At 44.2% G+C, this 19,208-nt stretch overlaps 1 protein-coding gene across 1 annotated transcript in view; it reads right to left on the reverse strand.

Annotated features, from left to right (window-relative positions):
• Positions 1–1,259: 1,259 nt before the first annotated feature.
• LOC130213083 (CREB-regulated transcription coactivator 2-like) overlaps positions 1,260–19,208 on the reverse strand; it is a 38,526-nt gene continuing 20,577 nt past the window's right edge. The window contains exons 13-15 of the mRNA XM_056444505.1: positions 14,389–14,460; positions 12,427–12,586; positions 1,260–2,723 (exon numbers count right to left, since the gene is read on the reverse strand). Coding sequence (XP_056300480.1) covers positions 2,533–2,723; positions 12,427–12,586; positions 14,389–14,460 — 423 coding nt within the window. The 3' untranslated portion in view covers positions 1,260–2,532. The remainder of the gene's footprint in view (positions 2,724–12,426; positions 12,587–14,388; positions 14,461–19,208) is intronic.

The raw sequence follows: 19,208 nt of genomic DNA on the forward strand, positions 1-19,208 counted from the left end.
GTGAACTCCGACCTCACCAGGACCCCCACATAGACCCACACAACTGCCCCTCTTAGGCACACACACACACACACTTACTGTAAATATTGTGTTGTTTTTTATTTGTAAATAGTGTGTACTTGTTGCCCTTGCACATTCCTGCTGAGCATTGCCACTTTCATTTCACTGCACACCCTGTGTGTGTATGTGACAAATAAAACATCTTGAATCTTGAATCTTGAATCAACAGGAACCAGTCAACAGAACCCTCCATACCACAGGAACCAGTCAACAGAACCCTCCATACCACAGGAACCAGTCAACAGAACCCTCCATACCACAGGAACCAGTCAACAGAACCCTCCATACCACAGGAACCAGTCAACAGAACCCTCCATACCACAGAAACCAGTCAACAGAACCCTCCATACCACAGGAACCAGTCAACAGAACCCTCCATACCACAGGAACCCTACATAACACAGGAACCAGTCAACAGAACCCTCCATACCACAGGAACCAGTCAACAGAACCCTCCATACCACAGGAACCAGTCAACAGATCCCTCCATACCACAGTAACCAGTCAACAGAACCCTCCAGTCAACAGGAACCAGTCAACAGAACCCTCCATACCACAGGAACCAGTCAACAGAACCCTCCATACCACAGTAACCAGTCAACAGAACCCTCCATACCACAGGAACCAGTCAACAGAACCCTCCATACCACAGGAACCAGTCAACAGAACCCTCCATACCACAGGAACCAGTCAACAGAACCCTCCAGTCAACAGAACCCTCCATACCACAAGAACCACACAATTCAATTCCATTCAAAACATAAATCAATCAAATATTTTAACAAGCAGAATTCAGCTTTCTTTTAATATTTGTATTTGTTTGACTTGTTAAATTAAGATAAAATAATAATACCCAATAAAACATATTTATGATCAAACCTTACTTTTTCTTTTGTTGACGAATCAATTCAATAAATAACGTTTGTGCAGAAGTTCACATTTCACAACCTATTCTAATTAAAAGGGTTTTTCCCCCAAAATAATCTTCATTTGTTTTATAATCTTTACTTGAGGAATAAAAAAATAATCTAAATGTTTCTTTCCTGCGCCCCTAATGGGGGTCCCGCCCCCATGTTTGGAAACCCTTCAGTCCTCCTCCTCCTCCTCCTTTGACACGCTGATGAAGATGATTGAAATGTGAACAAAGAATTAAAAGAGAACCTTTGTAAAACAAAAGATGTTGTTTTTCTTCTCTCATCTTAAATATTTATACTTTATTTACTTTTGTTTAAGATATTATATCAGTAATTATATACATACAGAGTCAGACCACTTTGTTTAAAAAATAAAACTTTATAGTCAAAATCATTAATAATAAAGGTTGCATAAAGATATGTATCTCTGCTCCGGCCTCCAGGGGGCTGAAAACACAGGGCAGCAAGTGCAGGTAGAAAGGGGCGGGGCTTATGGCTGTCAATCACAGTGACTCTGGTCAAAGGGCAAACAACTGCTCTCAAACACTGCATTTGGGTTTTATGACACGTGACACGGAGTACACCGTGACACAGAGTACACCGTGGTGCCTCATAACGGTTGTTCTCGTCATCACTTTTCTTGGATCCATCGGGTCCGACGATGACGTCTTCACGTCTTTCATGTCCGACACGATCCACTCTGAACTAATGGATATGAATCATCTTTGTTCTTCGTCGTGTAAACCAACGTCTTCCTCGTGTCCTCTCCTCTAACCGGTCATCGGTCCTTTGGTTGACAAGACAAGAAGACGTCAGCGAGACATTTCTTCACTATTTGTAGACAATCAATTATTGACAATTAATTGAGAACAATAATTGGTCAATTAATTGAGGATAAAACCTGTTCCTCTATAAAAAGCGATTGTCTTTTGGCACTTTGGTCATAAAATGTCCGTCAGAACGTTCCAGCCTTCAGGGTCCCGAGGTCCTCTGGTTCCCCCAGGAGACCCAGGTGGACCAGGTGGACCAGGTCCAAGTCCACTCTGTGAATCGTTCCAAGTTGCATTGAAATGTATTTAAACTCTAATCTGTCCTTCTGTACACATTGCATCTGTCCATCCTGGAGAGGGATCCTCCTCTGTTCTCTCCTGAAGGTTTCTTCCCTTTTTTTCCCCCTGAAGGGTTATTTGGGAGTTTTTCCTGGTCCGATGTGAGGTTTTGGGGCAGGGATGTCTATGTGTACAGATTGTAAAGCACTCCGAGACAAATTTGTAATTTGTGAAATTGGGCTCTACAAATAAACTGAATTGAATTTAATTGAATAGAAATTAATATTATATTATATATTTAAAGAAAAATAAAAAGCAGATGTGAGAAAATGTAAAAGGTGAAATGTTTTGTCTTGTTTAATTTCAGAACCAGTACACCTGGTTCTGGTAGACCGGTCTCACGGACCTGGATGTGAAAAGGACTGGTACGCTTCGGGTCCCAAAGGAAAGCTCTGGTTCTGGACTTGGTTCTGGACTCCCCACCTCCGGTTCTCAAAGCGGGGGGGCGGTCACTTCAGCTGGTCGGACCGGAACGAGTCCTCCACCGCGGGGTCCGCCAGCATCAGGTCCCGGTCCAGTAGGTCCAGAGCCAGAGGGTCCATCCTCAGAGGGTCCTCCAGCGAGAACGGGTCCATCTCAAAGCCCGGCACGTGGGACAGAGCGCTGGCGATCTCCTTGGAAAGACCTGGGGGGGAGTCTCCTGGAAGGGGGGGAGAGGAGGAGGAGGAAGGAGGGCGAGGGAGGGAAGGAGCGAGGAGGAAGGAGGGAGGGAAGGAGCGAGGAGGAAGGAGGGAGGGGGGAGAGGGAGGGAAGGAGCGAGGAGGAAGGAGGGAGAGGGAGGGAAGGAGGGAGGGAGGGAAGGAGCGAGGAGGAAGGAGGGAGGGGGGAGAGGGAGGGAAGGAGCGAGGAGGAAGGAGGGAGGGAGGGAAGGAGCGAGGAGGAAGGAGGGAGGGGGAGAGGGAGGGAAGGAGCGAGGACGAAGGATGGAGAGGGAGGGAAGGAGCGAGGAGGAAGGAGGGAGGGGGAGGGAAGGAGCGAGGAGGAAGGAGGGAGAGGAAGGGCGAGGAGGAAGGAGGGGAGGGAGGAGAGGAGGAGGAGGAGGGAAGGGGAGGAGGAAAGGAGGGAGGGAGGGGGAGGGAAGGAGGAGGAGGGAGGGAGGAGGAGGGAGGAGGGAGGAGGAGGAGGAGGGAGGAAGGAGCGAGGAGGAAGGGAGGGGAGGGAGGAGGGAGGGAGGAAGGAGGAGGAGGAGGAGGGAAGGAGCGAGGAGGAAGGAGGAGGAGGAGGGAGGGAGGAAGGCGAGGAGGAGGAGGAGGAGGAAGGAGGAGGAAGGAGGGAGGAGAGGAGGGAGGAGGAGGAAGGAGGAGGAGGAGAGGAGGAGGAAGGAGGAGGGAGGAGGAGCAGGAGGAGGAAGGAGGAGGAGGAGGAAGGAGGATGAGGAGCAGGAGGAGGAAGGAGGAGGGGGGGAGGAGGAAGAGGGGGAGGAGGAGGAGGGAGGAGGAGGAGAGGAGGAGGAGGAGGAGGAGGGAGGAAGGAGGAGGAGGAGGAGGAAGGGAGGAGGAAGGAAGGAGCGAGGAGGAAGGAAGGAGGGAGGAGAGGGAGGGAAGGAGCGAGGAGGAAGGAGGGAGGGGGGAGAGGGAGGCGGTGAGAGGGAGGGAAGGAGGGAGGCGGTGAGAGGGAGGGAAGGAGCGAGAAGGAAGGAGGGAGGGAAGGAGCGAGTAGGAAGGAGGGAGGGAAGGAGCGAGGAGGGAGGGAAGGAGCGAGGAGGAAGGAGGGAGGGAAGGAGGGAGGGGGGAGAGGGAGGGAAGGAGGAAGGAGAGTTAGGGTTAGGGTTATATATATATATATATTGTATATTTGGAGGGCTTTTCTCCCATTAACCGTGACCAATTATCGTCAACGGTTTCTACTTCTAACACGTCTACCTGTCTCTAGACCCCGTCTACCTGTCTCTGGACCCCGTCTACCTGTCTCTAGGACCCCGTCTACCTGTCTCTAGACCCCGTCTACCTGTCTCTTGGACCCCGTCTACCTGTCTCTAGGACCCCGTCTACCTGTCTCTAGACCCCGTCTACCTGTCTCTTGGACCCCGTCTACCTGTCTCTAGACCCTGTCTACCTGTCTCTAGGACCCCGTCTACCTGTCTCTAGGACCCCGTCTACCTGTCTCTAGACCCCGTCTACGTGTCTCTAGGACCCCGTCTACCTGTCTCTAGACCCCGTCTACCTGTCTCTAGGACCCCGTCTACCTGTCTCTCGGACCCCGTCTACCTGTCTCTAGGACCCCGTCTACCTGTCTCTAGGACCCCGTCTACCTGTCTCTAGGACCCCGTCTACCTGTCTCTAGACCCCGTCTACCTGTCTCTAGACCTCGTCTACCTGTCTCTAGGACCCCGTCTACCTGTCTCTAGACCCCGTCTACCTGTCTCTAGGACCCCGTCTACCTGTCTCTAGACCTCGTCTACCTGTCTCTAGACCCCGTCTACCTGTCTCTTGGACCCCGTCTACCTGTCTCTAGACCCCGTCTACCTGTCTCTAGACCCCGTCTACCTGTCTCTTGGACCCCGTCTACCTGTCTCTAGACCCCGTCTACCTGTCTCTTGGACCCCGTCTACCTGTCTCTTGGACCCCGTCTACCTGTCTCTAGACCCCGTCTACCTGTCTCTTGGACCACGTCTACCTGTGTCTAGGACCCCGTCTACCTGTCTCCTGGACCCCGTCTACCTGTCTCTTGGACCCCGTCTACCTGTCTCTTGGACCATGTCTACCTGTCTCTTGGACCCCGTCTACCTGTCTCTTGGACCACGTCTACCTGTCTCTAGGACCCCGTCTACCTGTCTCTAGGACCCCGTCTACCTGTCTCTAGGAACCCGTCTACCTGTCTCTAGGACCCCGTCTACCTGTCTCTAGGACCCCGTCTACCTGTCTCTTGGACCCCGTCTACCTGTTTCTTGGACCCCGTCTACCTGTCTCTAGACCCCGTCTACCTGTCTCTAGGAACCCGTCTACCTGTCTCTAGACCCCGTCTACCTGTCTCTAGACCCCGTCTACCTGTCTCTAGGACCCCGTCTACCTGTCTCTTGGACCCCGTCTACCTGTCTCTTGGACCCCGTCTACCTGTCTCTGGACCCCGTCTACCTGTCTCTAGGACCCCGTCTACCTGTCTCTTGGACCCCGTCTACCTGTCTCTTGGACCCCGTCCCGACGAGGCTCCTTAAAGACGTTTTGCCTTTAATTGGCGGCTCTCTATTAGATATGATCAATGTGTCTCTACTAACAGGCCACGTACCACACTCCTTCAGAGTGGCTGTTATTAAACCTCTCCTGAAGAAGCCCACTCTGGATCCAGAGGTGTTGGCTAACTACAGACCGATCTCTAACCTCCCTTCCTCTCCAAGGTCCTGGAGGAAGTGGTCGCAAATCAGTTGTGTGACTTTCTACATCATAATAGTTTATTTGAGAAATTTCAATCAGGATTTAGAAAACACCACAGCACCGAGACAGCACTGGTGAAAAGTACAAATGACCTCTTAATGGCAGCAGATAAAGGACTCATCTCTGTACTGGTCTAGTTAGACCTTAGTGCTGATAGAGGACTCCTCTCTGTACTGGTCTTGTTAGACCTTAGTGCTGATAGAGGACTCATCTCTGTACTGGTCTTGTTAGACCTCAGTGCTGATAGAGGACTCATCTCTGTACTGGTCTTGTTAGACCTTAGGAGCCTCGATAACCACCAACGTTAATCACGGAGTTCCACAAGGTTCTGTGCTTGGACCAATTTTATTTACCTTATACATGCTTCCTTTGGGCAATATTATCAGGAAACACTCCATAAACTTTCATTGCTATGCAGATGATACTCAACTATATCTATCGATAAAACCAGAGGAGAGCAACCAACTCGGTAAAATTCAAGCATGTCTTAAAGACATAAAAACATGGATGACCTGCAACTTCTTGATGTTAAACTCAGACAAAACCGAAGTAATTTTACTCGGCCCTGAGCACCTCAGAGATCAATGATCTGGTGATGTGGTTTCTGTAGTCGGCATTGCCCTGGCATCCAACACCACTGTAAAGAATCTTGGCGTTATCTTTGATCTGGACTTGTCCTTTAACTCCACGTGAAGAACATCTCAAGGACTGCATTCTTTCATCTACGTAATATTTAAACAATCAGGCACATCTTGTCTCAAAAAGATGCAGAAAAATTGGTTCACGCGTCCGTTACTTCGAGACTGGATTACTGCAACTCCTTATTATCAGGCTGCTCTATAAGTCTCTTAAGTCAACTCCTTATTATCAGGCTGCTCTATAAGTCTCTATAGTCAACTCCTTATGATCAGGCTGCTCTATAAGTCTCTTAGGCCAACTCCTTATGATCGGGCTGCTCTATAAGTCTCTTAGGTCAACTCCTTGTTATCAGGCTGCTCTATAAGTCTCTCAAGTCAACTCCTTATCAGGCTGCTCTATAAGTCTCTTAAGTCAACTCCTTATTATCAGGCTGCTCTATAAGTCTCTTAGGTCAACTCCTTATTCTCAGGCTGCTCTATAAGTCTCTGAAGTCAACTCCTTATTATCAGGCTGCTCTATAAGTCTCTTAGGTCAACTCCTTATTATCAGGCTGCTCTATAAGTCTCTTAAGTCAACTCCTTATGATCAGGCTGCTCTATAAGTCTCTTAGGTCAACTCCTTATGATCAGGCTGCTCTATAAGTATCTTAAGTCAACTCCTTATTATCAGGCTGCTCTATAAGTCTCTTAGGTCCCTCCAGTTGATCCAGAATGCTGCAGCTCGTGTTCTCACCAAACTAAGAACAGAGATCACATCACTCCTGCACTAGCTGCTCTGCACTGGCTCCCAGTAAAATCAAGAATCACTTTTAAAATTCTTCTCTTAACCTACAAAGCCTTGATTGGTGATGCACCATCATATCTTAAGGAGCTTGTAGTACCATATTGCCCCACTAGAGAGCTGCGCTCACTAAATGCGGGACTACTTGTAGTTCCTAGAGTCTTAAAAAGTAGAATGGGAGCCAGAGCCTTTAGTTATCAAGATCCTCTTCTATGGAACCAGCTTCCACCTTCAGTCCTGGAGGCAGACTCCGCCCCCTCATGTAGACTGAAGACTTTCCTCTTTGACAGAGCTTATAGTTAGGGCTGAATCAGGTTCACCTGGTCCAGCCACTGGAGACGCTGCTATAGGCTGATAGCTGCCGGAGGACGTTTAGGATGCACTGAGCTCCTCTCCTCTCTCCTTAGGGATGAATTTTCATCTCTCAATCACACGTTACTAACTCTTTCTCCCCGGAGTCCTTGTGACTTCACGTCTCATGGGGTCATCGGACCCTATGAGACGGCATAGATCCTATCTGCCTGATGGATCATCGAGGTCTGGGTCGTGGAATTCCTGCTACCGACTACGCCACTGTCCTGTTGAGACTCCGCCCACTGTTGAGACTCCGCCCACTCCTCCTCCCCACCGCCATCTGATGGATCGTGGAGGTCTCCATCGTCGAATATGCCTCCTATGAACTATTCATACACTCTGTCACATTCATTGAATGTATTTTAACTCTAATCTGTCCTTCTGGTCACATGACATCTATTGTTCTGTCCATCCTGGAGAGGGATCCTCCTCTGTTCTCTCCTCAAGGGTTCTGACCTTTTCCCCCTGAAGGGTTATTTGGGAGTTGTTCCTGATCCGATTTGAGGTCAAAGGTCAAAGGTCAGGGATGTCTATGTGTACAGATTGTAAAGCACTCCGAGACACATTTGTAATTTGTGAAATTGGGCTATACAAATAAACTGAATTGAATATATATATGTATACATATATACATCTATATATGTATATATATATATATATATACTAGGGCTGTCAGCGTTAACGCGTTAATCTATGAGATTAATTTGGCCGCGTTAACGCACTAGAATATTTTAACGCAATTTACGCAACTTTGTTTACTTCCGGTGTTCGTTGAAGTTTTTACACTCAAACCGAGTGTCAAACCGCGGCAGTACGGTTTAACACTGCTTCCGTATTTAAAACAATTATTTCTCCACGAAAATAAGGAGCATAAATCAGTTTAACTCGTGGATGAATCAGTCGGGTTTCCTCCTGCTCCTCCTTCCTCCCGTCTCCCCCTCTGAGACACAGAGGAACGGAGGGGCGACGTGTCGGGGGACGCAGCGCGGAAAGAACTCGTCACACGAACCCTTCACCGTGATTGGTCAATCCGATTGTCTGTCAACATTTTGGGGAAAAAACAACCAATGAACACTCAGTAAATCACAAAGGACCTCCCACCTCACAGGTGAGGCTCATTAGCAGCCTGTCAGTCAGAGAGCAGAGAACACGGCGCGAGGACAAAGCCTCATTGAATAGAGCTGAGATTGTTCTGGAATGTTTGATGTAGAACACGTGGGGGTGTGTCACATGCAAACGCCTTTAAAAGGTGAATTTACATGTTTTTGTAAAATGTATAAAATGCCCCCAGCCTCCAGAGGGTGAACGTGACATATGTGAATGTCAGTCAGTTCCCAAGGCCACTGGTTCTGCTGTTCAGTGGTAAAGATGACAGGACCAATGGGGTCTCAATATACTTCTTTTTTTTACTAATCTGATGTTTCACTGAAGAAACAATTTATCATCCACAATATTAAATACCTCGCTGGCACTTTATAGGTAGGAGCCTCTTTGAAAACACAGCTCTGTGGGAAGTTTGGTCTTTAAAAAGAATGAACTTTTAACTATTAATTGCGATTAATCGCGATTAATGAATTTCAAAATGTGCGATTAATTAGTTTATTTTATCGATTGACAGCTCTAATATATACATATATAGATGTATATATATATACATATATAGATGTATACATATATAGATGTGTATATATATACATATATAGATGTATACATATATAGATGTATATATATATACATATATAGATGTATACATATACACATATATAGATGTATACATATACACATATATAGATGTATACATATACATATATAGATGTATACATATATATAAACATATATAGATATATATGTATATATATGTATATATATATAAACATATATAGATATATATGTATATATATGTATATATATATACATATATATGTATATACATACAGAATGACACGCTGCTGGTTAGAGACGACCAACAACAGACGGACTGGAAGCTCATTCTGCGCATGCGTTAAATGCGCTAAAAAAAATTAACTAATTAATCCTGTAATTTAATCATAACGCGTTAACGCGTTCTTTTTCACAGCACTAATATATATACATCTATATATGTAATATATATATAGATGTATATATACATATATCAGGCATGAAAACGGTTCAGGAGTGAAAAAGGTGAGAAGGATAGGCCTTGTGTAGCGGGGGGGGGCGGTGCTGGTGACTTCCACGAACATCGAGGTTGGACGTTGTATGATAATCTGTAGGCATGGACGGATTAAGAAACCACGGGCCCCTGGGCCTGGATGTGTCAAGGCCCCCCCCCGCAAAAAAAAAAAAAAACATCGCTAACAAAACAGTCCGTATGGAACTACGGATCGTATCATATCAATACAAAGTTAATAACAGCGACGTCACGCGCGGAGGCTCTGGCTCATGGGCCCCCTGAGCTCATGGGCCCGGTAGGCCCGTTTGTTAATCCTTCCCTGTCTGTAGGTCCTCCATTCTGGTGATCGGGCCCTATAATAATAGTAATATTGTGTATAATATGGTCATTCATGAACCAACTTCCTTTTTTTTGGCGTGAACAAGTCTTCAAGTCTTGAGCTCTGCTGAGCCTTGAGTCTGTTCTGCCTCTACCTGGTTGTCATGATCTTCTATACCATACCTGCCATAAATATCATGATACTGATACAATACCATAAAAACAGTATACCATAAATAAGACACTAGTATATTTATCTATAATAGTAATAAATAAAATATCTGTATGGTTCACTTTTTACCAACTTTTTCAACACTTAACAAATGGCAGTAATATTAGTATTAGCCTACAAGATATGAATGAAACTACATGGAGCCATCATAGCATTGATTATACACTATGAGGCCGTTAGTCTGTATCTGACCAGATGATACAGAGTTCATCAGGATGAGCAGCTGTAGAGTTACAGAACTTTACAGACTGAACTTAAACATTTACCTTCTGGCATTTTTTTATTTTTAAAGCCGAAAATTCCGCCACTTAACGCCCCTCGCTGTGAGCGCTGCGCAGTGTGCGCAGACAGCTTGACACGGAGCAGCGTGCGCTCTGATCGCTCTTTTAATGAAGTATCGATACTAAAAATATGCTAAATCACATCGCTCTTAACGTACGGGTACTTAGTTAGCATCGCTCCACCGTGCAGCGTGACAGCAGCAGATGTAGCGGACTAACATTCAAGCTAACCTAAACCACCAAACGCTGAAGACATCTTGACGCTGATTGGCCGAGACGCGACACGCCCCATCAAAGATGTTTTATTGCTTAGAGCACCACGTAACATTTTCTCCGTGTCCCACTCCAATCTCATAAACGCCGGCCGGCCAATTGACCCCCCCCCCCCCAAAAACAAAAACTCTTCGGATCTAGACGATTCACGTAAGTCAAGTATTTTGGTTTCAAAACGGCGAATTTCGCCGAAAGGTGAGGGATTCTCATGCCTGATATATAGATGTATATATATACATATGTATATATGTATACAGGACTGTCTCAGAAAATTAGAATATTGTGATAAAGTTCTTTATTTTCTGTAATGCAATTAAAAAAACAAAAATGTCATGCATTCTGGATTCATTACAAATCAACTGAAATATTGCAAGCCTTTTATTCTTTTAATATTGCTGATTATGGCTTACAGCTTAAGAAAACTCTAAAATCCTATCTCATAAAATTTTAATATTTCCTCAGACCAAGTTAAAAAAAAGATTTATAACAGCTGAGTGTTTGTCAAGGCTCAGGAAACCCTTGCAGGTGTTTCGAGTTAATTAGACAATTCAAGTGATTTGTTTAATACCCTACTAGTATACTTTTTCATGATATTCTAATATTTAGAGATAGGATATTTGAGTTTTCTTAAGCTGTAAGCCATAATCAGCAATATTAAAAGAATAAATGGCTTGCAATATTTCAGTTGATTTGTAATGAATCCAGAATGCATGACATTTTTGTTTTTTTAATTGCATTACAGAAAATAAAGAACTTCATCACAATATTCTAATTTTCTGAGACAGTCCTGTATATATATACACATATATGTATATATATGTGTATATATATATACATATATAGATGTATATATATATATAGATGTATATATATATGTATACATATATATATATGTGTATATGTGTATATATATATATATACACACATATATATATGTATATATATTAGGGCTGTCAATCGATTTAAAAAAATTAACTAATTAATCGCACATTTTGAAATTGCGATTAATTAATCGCGATTAAAAGTTGTTTCCTTCTTTTTAAAGACAAAACTTCACACAGAGCTGTGTTTTCAAAGAGGCTCCTACATATACAGTGCCAGCGAGGTATTTAATATCGTGGATGATAAATTGTTTCTTCAGTGAAACATCAGATTAGTAAAAAAAAAGAAGTATATTGAGACCCCATTGGTCCTGTCATCTTTACCACTGAACAGCAGAACCAGTGGCCTTGGGAACTGACTGACATTCAAATATGTCATGTTAACCCTCTGGAGGCTGGGCTCATTTTATACATTTTACAACAACAAAATTCACCGTTTAAAGTATTTTGCATGTGACACACCCCCACGTGTTATACATCAAACATTCCAGAACAATCTCAGCTCTGTAATGAGGCTCGTTGTCCTCGCGCCGTGTTCTCTGGTTCTCTGACTGACAGGCTGCTAAATGAGCCTCACCTGTGAGGTGGGAGGTCCTTTGTGATTTACTGAGTGTTCATTGGTTGTTTTTTTCCCGAAATGTTGACAGACAAACGGATTGACAAATCACATTGAAGATTTCGTGTGACGAGTTCTTTCCGTCGCCCCTCCGTTCCTCTGTGTATCAGAGGGGGAGACGGGAGGAAGGAGGAGCAGGAGGAAACCCGACTGATTCATCCACGAGTTAAACTCATTTCTGAGCCTTATTTTCGCGGAGAAATAATTGTTTTAAAAACGGAAACAGTGTAAAAACTTCAACGAACACCGGAAGTAAACAAAGTTGCGTTAATTGCGTTACAATATTTTAGTGCGTTAACGCAGCCAAATTAATCGCATAGATTAACACGTTAACGCTGACAGCCCTAATATATATATATGTGTATATGTGTGTGTGTATGTATATATATATATATATACATACACATATATATACATACGAACTAACTAACTACCTAACCCACCAGTGAGGATGATGTTGGGCACGCTGTGTCGCCCGTCCCCGCCTCCATAGTTCTGGTTCTGGTTGTTGAGGCCCAGCTGGTCCACAGGGTCCTGCAGGTCCAGGTGTCCCTGGGTGTGGCCCCGGTTCTGGTTCTGGTCTCCCTGGTTCTCTGCTGGGGACTGAAGAGAAGGACATGTCCCGGTACTGGAAGGGCTTCAGGGTACTCAGAACCTGGTGGGATGGACCCGAGTACTGGACTACACTTTATCCTGGACACATCATCAGGGTTTTTCCTGGGTCAAAATGGGTCTTCGGTGCTCCCCAAAAAATTGTTTGGCGCGCTGCGCGCGCACGGTCTGTGTTACCGTGTCACAGTAATTAGCAGACTATGTATTTTTTGGTTTTTTTCCATAAATAATGGAGGCAATGCTTGACGAAATCATTTTGCTAAAATAGATCGGCTAATAGATTGACAATTAGAGATGCACCGATCAGGTTTTTTGGTGCCGATCACCGATCACTGAAATCAGTATCTGTCGATCCGATAATACCGATCACCGATCACGGTGTCGATTGAAGCATTCTATTTATTGTGTAGCATTATTGCCGAGGACTATGAGGAAATACATATATAAAGAACCTCAAACATTAAAGAAATTACAGATTTCTTTAAACATTTAGGACTTTTACTTTGAAAAATGTCCTAATTGATCCATTACAATTGTTTGATTGCTATTATCGGGGATTTCAGATATGTATGGAACACATCTGCATCATTCATTTCCTGGAACTCTTGGGGAAATCTATATACAGGACTTTGTTTAACATACAAAAGTCTGACTTATTTTTATAAACTCTTCCTTGGTACAGTAAAAATGTTTTAATGTTAGCATAATTTAAGCTAAATCTCAGAAACGATCTCTAAAGATACAAAATCAGTTCATTGTTTACTTTTATATGTTCGTGTATGATTTGTCGACATCTTATTTTGATAAACGGATGTCGTTTCACGTGGTTCTTTCCGCTAACTTTGCAAAACCGGATGTTGTCACTTAAATCCTTCCGCTATCTTTATCAAACCCTCTCACTCCCGATGGAATGTGTTTAGCGTGAGCATCTCTAGGGGCAGACATGAGAGAGTCGGCTGAGTCGACCCAGAGATTCAACTCGGGGCACGGGGACGCCGCTCGGTGGTGAGGATCCCCTCTGACCTTTGCGGCCCTCGCCGGGCGCATCGTCTCCGTTGCGGTGCGATTGAAACGTCTGATAGTTCTCGCAGATGTTACGTCATCTGATCGGCCGTTTTGAGAACGCCGATCAAAACCGATAATGGGAATATCGGCCGATATGGATCGGCGCCGATCAGATCGGTGCATCTCTATTGACAATAGTTCAGGTGTATTGGTGCACGTCGGGCTGTTGAGTGACCAGCAGCTGGCCGCTCTGTCCATTCACCTCACAGTTGCGTATTGATCAGACAAGAAGACACGCTTATCAACTCGATTACTATTGATCCAAACAGAACGAGGGTTCGGCTGTAGCCGACTTGAAACATACTATTGAGAACATATTCGCTGACATGCACGTGATGAACACAGTTTTTTTTTTCTTTTTTCCCATCGCAGACTTTTTTTGCCTTAGGCGCTTGGGATTTGTCATAGGCGTTCGGGAAAATGGCTTAGGCGCGCGCCCAAATTTACTCTATGCAGGAAAAACCCTGAAACACATCTATTGTACTTCAGTCCATCCCAGAGTTTCTCCTCTTTTGCTATCCTTGAGCGTTCTGCCTTTCCTCTTCAGGTGTGAGGGTCCAAGGTCAGAGGATGTGAGGTCAGAGGATATGAGGGTCCAAGGTCAGAGGATGTGAGGTCAGAGGATATGAGGGTCCAAGGTCAGAGGATGTGAGGGTCCAAGGTCAGAGGATGTGAGGGTCCAAGGTCAGAGGATGTGAGGTCAGAGGGTGTGTCATGTGACGGGTTACCTGCTGGAAGGCTCTGCCAGTGAACTGGAGACTCAGGTAGGGGTCGTCCAGTAGAGAGGTGAACAAGGCATCCTGGAGAGCATGGAACACATCTCGTTTACAATGAACAATGAAAAAGCACCGCGTTTCTGACGGTGTTGTCATCACTTACGTTGTGTGTTTCTGACTGTTGTAGTCACTTACGTTGTGTGTTTCTGACTGTTGTAGTCACTTACGTTGTGTGTTTCTGACTGTTGTAGTCACTTACGCTGTGTGTTTCTGACGGTGTTGTAGTCACTCACGTTGTGTGTTTCTGACGGTGTTGTCGTCACTTACGTTGTGTGTTTCTGACGGTGTTGTAGTCACTTACGTTGTGTGTTTCTGACGGTGTTGTCGTCACTTACGTTGTCTTTCTGACTGTTATCGTCACTTACGTTGTGTGTGTCTGACGGTGTTGTCGTCACTTACGTTGTGTTTCTGATGGTGTTGTAGTCACTTATGTTGTGTGTGTCTGACGGTGTAGTCACTTACGTTGTGTTTCTGACGGTGTTGTCGTCACTTACGTTGTGTGTTTCCGACGGTGTTGTCGTCACTTACGTTGTGTTTCTGACGGTGTTGTTGTCACTTACGTTGTGTGTTTCCGACGGTGTTGTCGTCACTTACGTTGTATGTTTCTGACGGTGTTGTAGTCACTTATGTTGTGTGTCTGTGTTGTAGTCACTTATGTTGTGTGTGTCTGACGGTGTAGTCACTTACGTTGTGTGTTTCTGACGGTGTTGTGGTCACTTATGTTTTGTGTTTCTGACGCTGTAGTCACTTATGTTGTGTGTGTCCGACGGTGTAGTCACTTATGTTGTGTGTTTCTGACGGTGTTGTAGTCACTTATGTTGTATGTTTCTGACGGTGTTGTAGTCACTTATGTTGTGTGTGTCTGTGTTGTAGTCACTTACGTTGTGTGTTTCTGACGGTGTTGTAGTCACTTATGTTGTCTGTGTCCGACGGTGTAGTCACTTATGTTGTGTGTTTCTGACGGTGTTGTCGTCACTTACGTTGTGTGTGTCTGACGGTGTAGTCACTTACGTTGTGTGTTTCTGACGGTGTTGTCGTCACTTACCTTGTGTGTTTCTGACGGTGTTGTAGTCACTTATGTTGTGTGTGTCTGACGGTGTAGTCAGTAATTTAGTACGTAATTTATTTTTCCATAAGTACATACATAACGTGTACATACTGGCAGACATTAACAACAGAAAAAAATGTACGAATGGAGGACCGTCCAAAGACCGAGGTCTGTAGGCTCCTCTGAGATGAGGAGTTGGACGGCCCCTCCCCTAACCCTTTCACCCCCCCCCCCTACCAACTACTACTACAGGCACACAGACAGTACACACACACATATGGATGAAAACAAAAAATGTCGTACAAGCAACAACATAAAACCAGAATAGGAAAAAGAAAAGAAAACCAAAAGAAAAAGAAACAGTCATAGTAAAAATATTAATAAAAGACAAATGTGAACTCCTGATAACTTAGAATAAATAAAGAAAAATAATATCACGAACATCAAATTATGTATATACATTTTATTTTAAGTATTTTTCCTCTATTGTACTGTGCCGCCAGGCTGTATATCAATATTAAAAACTTTCAGAAAGAAGTGAGATGGCGTTTAAGGCGAGAACCAAATGCAGGCATGAAAACGGGTCAGGGGTGAAAAAGGTGAGGAGGATAGGCGTGCGGGGGGGGGGGGGGGGGTGACTTCCACGAACATCGATGTTCGGGCCCTATAATACTATAATAATAGTAATATTGTGTATTATATGGTCATTCATGAACCAACTTCCTTTTTGTTGTTGTTGGCGTGAACAAGTCTTCAAGTCTTGTGCTCTGCTGAGCCACGAGTCTGTTCCTCGAGTCTGTTCTGCCTCTACCTGGTTGTCACGATCTTCTATACCATACCTGCCATAAATATCATGATACAATACCATAAAAACAGTATACCATAAATACGATACTGGTATATTTATCTATAATACTAATAAATAAAATATCTGTATGGTTCACTTTTTACCAACTTTTTCAACACTTAACAAATAGCAGTAATATTAGTATTAATACAGCAAGATATTAATGAAACTACATGGAGCCATCATAGCATTGATCAATGATTATACACTATGAGGCCGTTAGTCTCTGACCAGAGGATACAGAGTTCATCAGGATGAGCAGCTGTAGAGTTACAGAACTTTACAGACTGAACTTAAACATTTCACTTCTGGCATCTTTTTTTATTTTTATTTTTAAAGCCGAAAATTCCGCCACTTAACGCTGTGAGCGCTGCGCTGCGCGTGCAAACAGCTTGACACGGAGCAGCGCGGCTCTGATCGCTCTTTTAATGAAGTATTGAGACTAAAAATATGCTAAATCACATCGCTCTTAACGTACGGGTACTTTGTTAGCATCGCTACACCGTGCAGCGCGACAGCAGCAGAAGTAGCGGCTAACATTCAAGCTAACCTAAACCACCAAACGCTGAAGACATCTTGACGCTGATTGGCCGAGACGCGATACGTCCCATCAAAGAGGTTTTTTTGCGAAGAGCAACACTTCACACTTTCTCCGCGTCCCACTCCAATCTCATAAACGCCGGCCGGCCAATTGACCCCCCCCCCCCTACCCCAAAACAAAAACTCTTCGGATCTACACGATTCACGTAAGTCACCTATTTTGGTTTCAAAACGGCGAATTTCGCCGAAAGGTGAGGGATTCTCATGCCTGCAAATGCCTTGGTGGTGGATGCCGATTTGACCTCGTCCGGAATTTGTCTCCAGAGCTTTGGACCTCGACAGATAAAGCTTTTAAATACAATGTCGACTGTATGTTTATTTATATGAATGCCACCACGCAGCCGCGTGTTGTGGTCGGAGACATTTGAGTTCCTTGTGAACATACGTAACAGATTATGTGGCAGATTATTATTCATAAATCTGTACATAAAAATTCCTGTTTGACACAAATGTAGATCTATAAATCTCAGAATGCCCAATCTCTTAAAAAGCGGCTCAGTGTGTTCGTTGTACTTCACGTTGCAGATGATCCGCACAGCCCTTTTTTGTAAAATCTCGATACATTTGACCTGAGTTTTAGCTGCGGATCCCCAGAGCAGATTGCAATACAAGAGGTGCGGATGGACAAGGCTGTGGTACAACAAATGCAGATTTTCTGTTGAGAGTATGTTTTTTGCGGAGCGCAGGGCAAATGTGCCGCTTCGTATGCGCTTCCGACAGCTGTCAATATGTTGATGCCAGCGCAGATTGTCGTCAATATAGACACCAAGGAACTTGGTGCACTGGACTTTTGAGACATTTGCCCCGTCAATCTCAAGCCTAAAATCTTGATCTGGGGGATTATTTGATTTATTTATGAGCATATAATTAGTTTTCTGTGCATTTAGAGATAACTTGTTCGCTTTGAACCAATCCGATACAATTTTTAGCTCTTCATTTGCAGTTTGATATAAGTTATGGTGGTCCTTCGATGAAATATAGATAGTTGTGTCGTCAGCAAAGAGGATGCTTTTAAGACGTTTTAAGACTTTTGGAAGGTCATTTATGTACAATATAAATAGCAGGGGTCCCAATACAGAACCCTGTGGTACTCCACAAGTTATATCATATGATTTTGATTTGAACCCCTTGTATTTCACATATTGTTTTCGACCACGAAGATAACTTTTAAACCACTCGAGTGCCGTACCTCTAACACCATAATGGCTCAGTTTTTTTTTAAGTATTGAGTGATCGATCGTGTCAAAAGCTTTAGAAAAGTCTAGGAATAATGCCAGAGTGTTCTCTCCGTGTTCAAGTGCAGTGTAGGTGTCAAACAGAAACTCAGTGACTGCGTTCTCAGTCGAGTGCTTTGGTCGAAAGCCGTATTTCTTCCGTATAACAAGTTATGCTTTGCAACAAAGCTGTACAGTCGTTTATGAACGACCTTTTCCAAAATTTTGGAAAAGCTTGGCAACAGAGATATTGGACGATAGTTAGTAAAGTAATGCTTTTCTTTGGCTTTCTAAATGGGGATCACTTCAGCGATCTTCATATCATCAGGAAAAACTCCCTCCGATAATGATTTGTTTACAAGCTGTGATAATGGAGTGGCCAACGATTGACCAAGTTGTTTGACTAGATTCATGCTGATACCGTCGTGACCGGCGCTTTTCTTTGGCTTAAAGCTGTTTATTATTTTAGAAATTTCATCCGGGTCGACAGGATTAAGAAACATCGATTGAATTGTGGATGATTGACCAAGATACTCAGCAAACGAGTGATCAGAGCATCCAATTTGGTCTGCATATTTCACACCTATGGTAGCGAAATATTCACAGAACCCATCTGCAATCTTTTTAGGGTCAACTTCCTTTTTGCCATTGACATAAAATACATCCGAGATACGAGACTTGTCATTGGATTTGTTAATGATTGAGTTAATCACTCGCCAAGTCTTCCTTGAGTCGTACTTATATTCATTGAGGAGGTTAGAGTAGTACAATTGTTTTGCGTCTCGTTTGGCTTTGTTTAATATATTTCTGTAGGTGAGACATTTTGCCCGCGCAGGATGACTGTCTGGTTTCCCCAGCTGGAGTTTGAACAGACGATCACGCCTGCGTATCGAGTTCATCAGACCCACCGTCATCCAGGTTTCTCTCATAACATGCTTGCGAGAAATACGAACAGTTCTCGTAGGGGCGTGATGATCCAGTATGCTTATAAATGACCGAGTGACTGCGTTACTTGCTTCGTCTACGGTCATGTTCTGTAGGTCAGACCAGTCAACATTGGACA

The sequence above is a fragment of the Pseudoliparis swirei genome, chromosome 22, assembly GCF_029220125.1.
Source record: "Pseudoliparis swirei isolate HS2019 ecotype Mariana Trench chromosome 22, NWPU_hadal_v1, whole genome shotgun sequence".
Taxonomy (NCBI): domain Eukaryota; kingdom Metazoa; phylum Chordata; class Actinopteri; order Perciformes; family Liparidae; genus Pseudoliparis; species Pseudoliparis swirei.